Source organism: Chlorocebus sabaeus, chromosome 16, assembly GCF_047675955.1.
Source record: "Chlorocebus sabaeus isolate Y175 chromosome 16, mChlSab1.0.hap1, whole genome shotgun sequence".
Classification (NCBI taxonomy): domain Eukaryota; kingdom Metazoa; phylum Chordata; class Mammalia; order Primates; family Cercopithecidae; genus Chlorocebus; species Chlorocebus sabaeus.
The window spans coordinates 74,863,083-74,874,607 of record NC_132919.1 but is presented as its reverse complement, the minus strand read 5'-3'; the positions used below and the strand labels follow the sequence as shown (position 1 = coordinate 74,874,607).

Here is an 11,525-nt window from a genome sequence, read left to right as displayed (position 1 = left end):
TTTAAAGTATGTAACTCGGCTGGGTGCGGTGGCTCATGACTGTAATCCCAGCACTTTGGGAGGCTGAGGCAAGGGGATCACTTGAGGTCAGGAGCTTGAGACCAGCCTGGCCAACGTGGTGAAAGCCGTCTCTACTATAATACAAAAACTAGCTGGTTGTGGTGGCACACACCTGTAACCCCAGCTACTTAGGAGGCTGAGGCAGAAGAATCACTTGAACCCGGGAGGTGGAGGTTGCAGTGAGCCCAGATCATGCCACAGCACTCCAGTCTGGGTAACAGAGTGAGACTTCATTAAAAAAAAAAAAAAAAGGTATGTAACTTGATGGTTTTTAGTATATTTGGTGGTGTAACCATCTCCACAATCGAGTTTAGAACGTTTTCTTTACCCTCCCAAAATAAACTCCATACCTATTAGCAGTCAGTCTCCATTTCCCCCCAACCCCCAGCCCTAGGAAACCAAACTATTTTGTTACTACAAATTTGCCTATTCTGGACATTTCAAATAAATGGAATCATACAATAATGTAGTCTTTTGTGACTGGCTTTTTTCACTTGGTATAGTTTCAAGGCTCATCCATATTGCAACATATATGACTACTTCCTGTTTATTGACAAATAATATCCCATTGTATAGATATACCATATTTTATTTATCCATTCATTAGCTGATAGACATTTGGGTTGTTTCTACCTTTAGCAAGTTATTTCTGCATGTTTCAGCTTATTCATCCATAAAGATGAGTTAACAGCTGCCTTGTCTTGGAGGATTATGAGAGGCACCCAGGGAATATGTGAAATACATTCTAAACTATAAAGTGGTACAAGAATGTAAAGATACTTTATTACTTTAATTTTTTCAGAAATAGGGCATCAACTCTGTGGTCCAAGCTGGAGTGCAATGGTGCAATCGTGGCTCACTGCAGCCTCAACCTCCTGTGCTCAAGGGATCCTCTTGCCTCAGCCTCCCCTGTAGCTGAGGCTACAGGTACATGCCACCATACCTGGCTTTTTTTTTTTTGGAGAGATGAGGTCTTGCTATGTTGACCAGGCTGGTCTTCAACTGCTGGCCTCCAACAATACCTGCATGGGGTATTATAGATGTGAGCCATCACACTGGCCTAAAGACTTTTTTTTTTGAGATGGAGTCTCACTTTATCATCCAGACTGGAGTACTGTGGCGCGATCTCATCTCACTGCAACCTCAGCCTCCCAAGTAGCTGGGATTATAGGCAGGCATGCCCCACCACACCCAGTTTTTTTTTTTTTTTTTTTTTTTTCTTGAAACAGTCTTGCTCTGTCGCCCAGGCTGGATTGCAGTGGCACGATCTTGCCTCAATGCAACCTCTGCCTCCTGGGTTCAAGTGATTCTCCTGCCTCAGCCTCCTGAATAACTCAGGCTACAGGCACCCACCACCACGCCTGGCTAATTTTTGTATTTTTTTTTTTTCAGTGGAGACGGGGTTTCACCATATTGGCTAGGCTGGTCTCAAACTCCTGACCTTGTGACCTGCCCGCCTTGGCCTCCCAAAGTGTTGGGATTACAGACGTGAGCCACCACACCTGGCTAATTTTTTGTATTTTTGGTAGAGATGGGGTTTCACCATGTTGGCCAGGTTGGTCTTGAACTCCTGACTTCAGGTGATCTGCCCACCTCGGCCTCCCTAAGTGATGGGACTACAGATGTGAGCCACCACGCCTGGCCCTAAAGACTTTCCTTTTTTTTAAGGTGAAGTCTTGCTCTGTCACCCAGGCTGGAGTGCAGTGGTGTGATCTTGGCTCACTGTAAGCTCCACCACCCAGGTTCAAGTGATTCTCCTGCCTCAGTCTCCCGAGTAGCTGGGATTACAGGAGCCCGCCACCACACCCAGCTAATTTTTGAATTTTTAGTAAAGATGGGGTTTCACCAGGTTGGCCAGGCTGGTCTTGAACTCCTGATCTCGTGATACGCCTGCCTCAGGGTCCCAAAGTGCTGGGATTACAGGCATGAGCCACCGCAACTGGCCAAGACTTTTTTTTTTTTTTTTTGAGATGGAGTCTCACTGTGTCTCCCAGGCTGGAGTGCAGTGGTATAATCTTGGCTCACTGCAAGCTCCGCCTCCCGGGTTCATGCCATTCTCCTGCCTCAGCCTCCTGAGTAGCTGGGAATACAGGCGCCTGCCACCAAGCCCCACTAATTTTTTGTATTTTTAGTAAAGACAGGGTTTCACTATGTTAGCCAGGATGGTCTCAATCTCCTGACCTCGTGATCCGCCTGCCTGGGCCTCCCAAAGTGCTGGGATTACAGGCGTGAGCAACTGTGCCCGGCTAAGACTTTTTAATATTTATATGAGAGCAGCTAAGGAGAGCACTGGGGCCAGTGTAACTTCACTGAGCTTATGCCCTATTGTTGGTTAACTCAGGGCAATCAGTTGAATATCTCTTTGGGTCTCGTCTCTATGTAGAGTCCATTTTGCTTTTTTCCTAGGTAATGGACTGCATCCACATTTCATCCACATTTGTTCGTAGGAGACCAGGTTAGAGTATGCTTACTTCAGTGTAAGCTACTGCCACCGTAGAAAATCAAATCACAGGAGAATGATATTTGAACATCAAGGCAGTCATATTTCATCCAAATTTTTAGCAAGACCAGGGAAAAGGGCTGAAGCTATAGGTGTTAAGGCCTAGGTTTCCCAAATATCTTGCCAACTCTCCTTTTCTTGATTTTTTTTTTTTTTTTTTTTTTTGAGACAGAGTCTTGCTCTGTTGCTCAGGCTAGAGTGCAGTGGTGCAATCTTAGCTCACTGCAACCTCTGCCTCCTGGATTCAAGCAATTCTCTGCCTCAGCCTCCCAAGTAGCTGAGATTACAGGTGCCCGCCACCACACCTGGCTAATTTTTTGTATTTTTAGTAGAGACAGGGTTTCACCATCTTGGCCAGGCTGGTCTTGAACTCCTGACCTTGTGATCCACCTGCTTTGGCCTCACAGAGTGCTGGGATTACAGATGTGAGCCACCGTGCCCAGCCTCCTTTTTTAATTTTAAGTTAGCTTTCTTTCACACTCACATGTGCCAGGGTGACTTTCTTCACCCTTCACTGCCCATCCAGTAAGCATGCTAAGGTAATGCAAATACATTTTAATATTAGACCAAGAAAAAAGAAATTAGGAAGGAAAACCTGTTGCCATAACAAGTACAAAGATTCAAAAATTCAACTCAGATATATACCATTTGCTCCCCTAACTTCCTATTTTTTGCAGGTATATAGCTGTAAGCTATATAATGTGTGGGTGAGAGAGGGATGGAGGAAGGCCAGGGTGGGCAGTGGGTTATATAAGAACTACTGTTGGCTGGGTGCAGTAGCTCACGCCTGTAATCCCAGCACTTTGGGAGGCCGAGGCGGGTATATCACGAGGTCAGCAGATCGAGACCATCCTGGCTAACGCGGTGAAACCCCATCTCTACTAAAAATACAAAAAATTAGTTGGGCGCGGTGGCAGGCGCCTGTATTCCCAGCTATTTAGGAGGCTGAGGCAGGAGGATGCCGTGAACCCGGGAGGTGCAGCTTGCAGTGAGCAGAGATTGAGCCACTGCACTCTAGCCTGGGAAACGGAGCGAAACTCTGTCTCAAAAAAAAAAAAAAAAAAAAAAAAAGAACTATCGTTTACTACTAGTGGCTGCCTAAAGCATAATTTCCCCCTTCAAAGCCTTGGTAAGAGCAGCTGGGGAACAGTGGTTAAAAATGCTTTGTTTTACACCCAGCAAAAAGGGTCATTAACACCTCAACTGTTTTTTGTTGTTGTTGTTTTTTGTTTTTACCAAGCCCTGTGGAAGGGCTCCTGCTGCTGCTGACAATCATGGTAACCCTCGGGGTAGCAGGGGCAGGGGTGGATAATTCACCACAAAATGCTATTCACTGATTTGGATTATGTGCGCCACTGTTCTTCTCCATTCATGTGCTTAATTAAGAGCTGACTAGTACGAAATAAATGAAACTGCAATTCTTCACTAGAACTATCTGGGGAGCAACAGAAATTCTGCAGGGAGGGTATGTGCCAGAAAAACTCCTTTATTACCATCTCCCTATTATATATTTCTATTCTAGGGTTAGTGTTAATGTCAGGTCTCATTCTTAAGGCAGCAAAAGGCCTGGAGAAGTAGTATAAGCTTCATCTTCATTTTATCAAGGATGAAATCAAAGCAAGGAGCTGTGACTAGGACAATATAGTTAGTCTAGGGCATAACTCCCAACCACGTTGGGGAAAGCCCAGTAGGAACACAGGGCTATAGTTGGCTCAGCCCTTATTCATGACAACGTGTTTCACATCATTCAAAAGTTTTTGTAGAAGTCTCTGTAGTGACCAGCTGATACTGCCTGGGAGTTATTTCCATTTGTTCAGTCCCTGAGGGGACAGAAAATGGAATTATTGCTTTCTTATAGTTCAGTTAGGCAAATGTGGATAGAGGGCATTGAACTTAGTTCACAAAGGGTGCCAAAATCCACACTGCTCCTTTAAAAAAAAAATGCATGAAAAGTTACAGCAAGAAGTCAGGGCCTCAGGCTGGGCATGTGGCTCACGCTTGTAATCCCAGCACTTTGAAGGGCTGAAGTGGACGGACCACATGAGGCCAGGAGTTTGAGACCAGCCTGGCCAACATAGTGAAACCCTGTCTCCACTAAAAATACAAAAATTAGCTGGGCATGGTGGCACACACCTGTAATCCCAGTTACTTGGGAAGCTAAGGCATGAGAATCTCTTGAACCTGGGAGGCGGAGGCTGTAGTGAGCTAACCGCGCCACTGCACTCCAGCCTGGGTGACAGAGCGAGACTCTGTTTCAAAAAAATAAAAAGCCAGGGCCTCGGATTTCACAAACTAACGTTTCATCACCTCCTTCCCCACCTCAAGATAACTGCCAGGACACTAGGACACTCTTTTTTGTTTAATACTGAAGACAGGTGAAGAGAAATCATTGGTGGGGTCTGTCCTTCCCATAGTCCTTTTGATCACAGTTTTCCCATGAGCTTCAAAATAAAAGACTATAAACTGAAGGTTTACTTTAAATTACCTAAGTCCCTGAAATAGAAGAGTAATTTATTTTTAGTATTAAAGAGATTAACAAGTTGTCTCATTATTCTGACTTATCCATATTCAAAACTCACCTATCAGAAAACTGCAAATCCATAGTTGCTAACAATCCCTATTTAACCATTAAGAAAGGATTTACAACAATACAAGCTATGTACATAGGAAATATCAGAGAGTAGAAAGTGCTGACCAGAGGTACCCAGAAAAGCTTTCTGTGACTGAAATAATACTTCCTGTCTAAGGTTCAGGAGTAAGATGCTTCTTTGGGGGCTGAGAAATTAACATGAGAAACCTTTGGTATCCAAACTGGACTTCTGAGCTCTTTGCCATGGCATTTTTGGCTAGTCTAACGCAATCATTTGGAGAAAAACACCGAGGATGAGGTGGAAGAATTCTCAACCTCGGACCGATCTCTGGCCCCAGGGTTAGGACTGAGAACAAATACACTCAAGGGCTGACTTTGAATGGCAGTGGGACAACTAGGAAAACCAATCACTTAGTATCAAGTCAGGCCTGTTGTGAATACCCACCATGGCTCCATCCCAGGGCCCTTGTACTGAGACCCTCGGAATAATGATAGGTGAGAGGATGATACAGCTAGAGTTATGTGACTTAAAGGTAGCAACCCACAAGGATGGCAGCAGAAGTCCTTAACAGTGACCTTCAGATCAGTGACACAACTCCACTATTAGTGGCAGCAGGGCTGAGTAAATCCCTAATAATTTCAGGTTAGGCAGGATCTTGACTCATATAACTCATGGCAGAAGCTACAGGTTCTACTCTATAAAATCTCTGTACACATCCAAGAGGTTGGGACACTCAGAGAGAGTGGCAGAACACATGGTCTTCAAAGATCTGCTTCTCTGTAGCTGGGAAGATCTTGTCACAAATTGGACAATTCAAACAAAGGGCCTGCATCTGCTGTTGCTCCAAGGTGTGATCACAAATATCATCTGCTTTGCAGACAGGGCATTTCTTGATGGAGAGCTGGGAGGAAGAGTAAAGAGGTCAGTACAAATGTAAGCTATATGTGGCACAGATGTGGCCATCCTGTCTTCTACTATATCCTCAGTGTCTAGCATAATGACTGGCACATGGTTAGGCGCTCAAGAAATAGTGAATAAATGAAGAGAATGCACATTTGGAGATACTTACCAGGCTTCATCTAACCCCAGAATTGAAAGGGCCTAATATTGCTGAAGTAGCCAAAGTAGCTTCTAGCCTAGAAGGGGCACTGGACAGAACTTGTTTGGCTAGCTGCCTGGTTCCGATCTCCTCCCTACTTATGCTACCAAACAACTTAAAGGTATAGATCCTAAGCAAAATGCTGATGGATGAACTGTGCTTTCTTCTCCCTTCCACAACAGGCTGGCTCAGCCTTGGGCCCAGAACAAACTGATCCAGCTGACTTCCGGAGTTATCAGAATGAACCTGTCTCCCTATGGTTCTCCCATGAACTGGAAAAGGAAGGGAAATTTTCAAGGGCTTTGTGGGAATATTCTCATGAATCAAATACTTACCTGGCTGGGGGAAGAACTTTCTTGGATACCTGAGAAGAATCAAAAAGATCTCATTCAATGAGAAAACACCACCCTAGCTTCTTCTCATATGTACTGCTGATAGAGGGGATCTAGGTCAATGATAAGGTGAAAAGAAAACATAAATAATGAAATCTTTTTTTTTTTTTTGAGACAGAGTCTCGCTCTGTCCCCCAGGCTGGAGTGCAGTGGCGTGATTTCGGCTTACTGCAGCCTCTGCCTCCTGGGTTCAAGCAATTCTCCTGCCTCAGCCTCCTGAGTAGCTGGGATTACAGGTGCCCACCACCATGCCTGGCTAATTTTTGGTAGTTTTAGTAGAGACAAGGTTTCTCCATGTTGGCCAGGCTGGTCTCCAACTCCTGATCTCAAGTGATCTGCCTGCCTCGGCCTCCCAAAGTGCTGGGATTACACCACGCCCAGCCTGAAGTTGTATTTTTTTCTTTCTTTTTTTTTTTTTTTTTTGAGATAGAGTTTTGCTCTGTCATCCAGGCTGGAGTGCAGTGGCACGATCTCAGCTCACTGCAAGCTTCGTCTCCCGAATTCACACCATTCTCCTGTCTCAGCTTCCCAAGTAGCTGGGACTACAGGCGCCTGCCACCACGCCTGGCTAATTTTTTGTTTATCTATTTTTAGTAGAGATGGGGTTTCACAGTGTTAGCCAGGATGGTCTCGATCTCCTGACCTCGTGATCTGCCTGTCTTGGCCTCCGAAAGTGCTGGGATTACAGGTGTGAACCACTGTGCCCGGCTGAAATTGTATTTTCATTAGCTGTGCGTGTGTATATTATATATATATACAGACACACACATACACACAGACTTTATATATATATGTGTATATATATGTTATACAGTCAGAAAAAACAATAGGGCTATTTTCAGAGTGGGAAAAATGAGATTTTAATAAAAATAGTAACAATTTAAGGACAATCTGAGAATAGATTTTAAGACTGTATCCACAGACAGGTACAATGGCTCACACTTAAAATCCCAGCACTTTGGGAGGCTGAGGTGGGTAGATTGCTTGAGCTCAGGAGTTTGAAATCAGCCTGGGCAACATGGCAAAACCCCAACTCTATACAAAATACAAAAATTAGCTGGGCGTGGTGGCTGGCGCCTGTAGTCTTTGCTACTTGGTAGGCTGAGGTGAGAGGATCGGTTGAGCCCGGGAGGTGGAGGTTGCAGTGAGCCAAGTCCACTACTACGCCCAGCTAATTTTTGTATTTTTAGTACAGACAGGGTTTCACTACGGTAGCCATGCTTGTCTTGAACTCCTGACCTCAGGTGATCTGCCCGCCTTGGCCTCCCACAGTGCTGGGATTACAGGCAGGAGCCACCGCGCATGGCTACAAACTTAATTTTAAAGAAAAAATAAACTTGTTACCTGTTATAAACATCTGGTTGTAACTCTAAAGATAATGCTGCTGCTTTAAAATGCCACAAAAAGCAAATGAGATCTCATATTGCTTTTGGAGACAAATGAGAAAAGCTCCCTGTTTGGCAAGGACATGTTACCTTAAGTCCTTTTCACCCCCATTTCCTGTCCTACCACCGAGGAATCTCTGCGGAGCATGTTTCTGCTGCCCTTGGTCAGCCATCAGGGTGGCTGCTGTATCCACTAGCTCCTGGGCGGCATAACTTGCCTCTCTTGCTACCATTTCAAAACCTTAATTAGCTTCCTCAGCTTTGTATGTGTATATCTTCTACATAAAGACATTTCTCTGATTTACACATTTGGAATATGGCCATGGGACTCAATTTGTGTCTGCTGCCTCTAGGCGAATGATCTGATTTGTGTCTTCTGAATTCAGATTTATTTCTCAATTAACACTTCTCGCCTGGCAATCTTTCCATTGGGTCCTCAGCTTCTGCCCAGCAAGTCTTAACAATGAGACTGGTCTTAATGAGCACCTCAGAAACAAAAATTTAGTAGGGGAAAGGGATGCAGGCAGGGTCCTTCCAGTTGGAATGGGAAAGTTGTCTTACCAGAATACGGGTTTCCATAGACAAGTCCTGGATTTTGTCCTGCGCCTCCTTCATCTGAAGTAGGTACTTGATACGGCAAAGAATTAAAATCCAGACCCATGTAACTGAGCAATCTGCTGTTCTCCCTCTTCAAAAGCTAAGGATAGAGGATGTATAGACACGTTGAAAGACAATACCAAGAATGGCTACCAGGAACTGGCTAGGACATGTCCCTCCCAGGTAGTTCTCAATTAGCAATGTGGCACTGGAGAAACTCAGTAATCGATAATCCATAATTCTTCAGAAGGGAAGGCAGCAGTTTCAATATTCCAAAGATCTAAGTTCTTTATACCTGAATTTATTTATTTATTTTGAGTCAGAGTCTTGCTCTGTCTCCCAGGCCAGAGTGCAGTGGCACCATCTTGGCTCACTGCAACCTCTGTCTCCCAGGTTCAAGTTATTCTTATGCCTCAGCCTCCCAAGTAGGTGGGATTACAGGCACCCACCACCACGCCTAGCTAATTTCTGTATTTTTAGTAGAGATGGGGGTTTCACCATGTTCTCCAGGCTGGTCTCGAACTCCTGACCTCAAGTGATCCGCCTGCCTTGGCTTCCCAAAGTGTCAGGATTACAGGTGTGAGCCACTGTGCCCAGCCTATACCTGAATTTAAATATATTTACTACATTTTGTTTATATTAATACAAAAAAGAATTTTAAATCTCTAAATACATGCCAACTAAAGGGAGGAACAAATGTGTGAATATATGAAAGTGGCAGGAGCTATATTAATACTGCAACTATTCTGATAGATATATCAACATTGAAACTATTGTGTATTATTATTATTGTTGTTAAATTTGTTTTTTTTAGAGACAGGGTCTTGCGCTGTCACCCAGGCTGGAGTGCAGGGTGCGATCATAGCTCACTGCAGCCTTGAACTCATAGGCTCAAGCAACCCTTGCACCTCAGCCTCCTTAGTAGCTGGGACTACAGGTGCATGACACCATGCCTGGCTGACTTTTTAACTTTTTGTAGAGATTATAGACTCTTGCTTTGTTGCCCAAGCTGGTTTCAAACTCCTGGCTTCAAGTGATCATCCTGCCTTGGCCTCCCAGTGTTGTATATTATTGAGAGCAGCATATTTTTTCAATTTCCTTCCTAGAATAATTTCTTACATAATGTAAATATTCACGTGAAATAATTTTTCCTTCTTCATGTTTTATCCCATTCAAATGGATATACCAACACAGAGAATGAGTAAGAAGGCAGGGTGGGAGGGAGGTAAGGAAAAAGAAGAAAATTACTAAAAGTGGCACAGACAGTATTTAAAATTCTTAGGAAAAGGGAAAAAAGCAAATTTCCCTTATCGTCTTAAGAGGGTTTTACTACGGTTCTTAACAAAGCTTCCAAATACCGAATCTTTCCCTTCGTTTTGCAAACTGTGTGTACACCTGCCCCCCAACAATCAATCAACTAACCTAGGAAAAAGGGATTTCAAACTCAAGGTATATATATTAAGAGAATGGGAATAGGCCGAACACGGTGGCTTATGCCTGCAATCCCATCACTTTGGGAGGCTAAGGCAGGCGGATCGCTTGAGCCCAGGAGTTCGAGACTAGCCTGGGCAACATGGTGAAACCCTCTCTCTACTAAAAACACAAAAATTAGCTGGGCATGGTAGTGCGCACCTGCAATCCTAGCTACTTGGGAGGGTGAAGCACAAGAATCGCTTGAATCTGGGAGGCGGAGGTTGCAGTGAGCCAAGATGGCACCACTGCACTCCAGCCTGGATGACAGAGCGAGACTCTGTCTAAAAAACAGACAGACAAACAAACAAAAAACAAAACAAAACAAATAAATAGAGAATGGGAATAACAAGACTAGAAAGAGAACCCAAAAAGCCTTCTGCAATTATGAAACACATTGGCATAAATGATATAATCAAAAGTAGAAATTGAGGAAGAATTATTGTTTAGTAGGTATGAAGTTTCAATGTTGCAAGATGGAAAAGTTCTGGGGATCTGTTGCATAGCACTGTGATGCACTTAACTCTACTGAACTGTACACTTTTACATTATTAAGATGGTAAATTTTATGCTTTTTTTTTTTTTTTGAGACAGAGTCTCGCTCTGTCACCCAGGCTGGAGTGCAGTGGCATGATCTCAGCTCACTGCAAGCTCCGCCTCCCAGGTTCATGCCTTTCTCCTGCCTCAGCCTCCTGAGTAGCTGGGACTACAAGCGCCTGCCACCACACCTGCTAATTTTTTTTTTTTTTTGTATTTTTAGTAGAGATGGGGTTTCACCGTATTAGCCATGATGGTCTCAATCTCCTGACCTCGTGATCTGCCTGCCTCAGCCTCCCAAAGTGCTGGGATTACAGGCGTGAGCCACCACGCCCGGCCACATTGTGTGTTTTAACCACAATTTTAAAAAGAAAAAAATAGTAAAAATGATCACTAGGAGGCATAGGCCAGAAGGATTACAGAGGGTAAAGATCAGGAGGCGGAGGTTGTAGTGAGTCACGATTACGCCACTGCACTCCAGCCTGGGCAACAGAGTGAGACTCCGTCTCAGAAAAAAAGATAAGTCTGGGTGCCATGGCTCATACCTGTAATCCCAGCACTCTGGGAGGCCAAGGTGGGCAGATCACCTGGGGTCGGGAGTTCGAGACCAGCCTGACCAAAATGGAGAAACCCTATCTCTACAAAAATACAAAACTAGCCAGGCGTGGTGGCACTTGCCTGTAATCCCAGCTACTCAGGAGGCTGAGGCAGGAGAATCACTTGAGCCTGGGAGGGGGAGGTTTCAGTGAGCCAAGATTGTGCCATTGCACTCCAGTCTAGGCGTGGTGGCAGGCACCTGTAGTCCCAGCTACTCAGGAGGCTAAGGCAGAAGAATCGCTTGAACCCAGGAGGCAGAGCTTGCAGTGAGCCGAGATCGCACCACTGCACTCCAGC

At 44.6% G+C, this 11,525-nt stretch overlaps 1 protein-coding gene across 2 annotated transcripts in view; it reads right to left on the bottom strand.

The window, feature by feature from the left end:
* Nucleotides 1–4,906: 4,906 nt before the first annotated feature.
* The window catches only part of CALCOCO2 (calcium binding and coiled-coil domain 2), a 32,279-nt gene continuing 25,660 nt past the window's right edge, over nucleotides 4,907–11,525 (bottom strand). For both annotated transcript variants that reach the window (XM_008013028.3, XM_008013030.3), the window contains 3 exons: nucleotides 8,589–8,724; nucleotides 6,586–6,614; nucleotides 4,907–6,052 (listed from right to left, as the gene is read on the bottom strand). In XM_008013028.3, coding sequence (XP_008011219.1) covers nucleotides 5,885–6,052; nucleotides 6,586–6,614; nucleotides 8,589–8,724 — 333 coding nt within the window. In that variant the 3' untranslated portion in view covers nucleotides 4,907–5,884. The remainder of the gene's footprint in view (nucleotides 6,053–6,585; nucleotides 6,615–8,588; nucleotides 8,725–11,525) is intronic.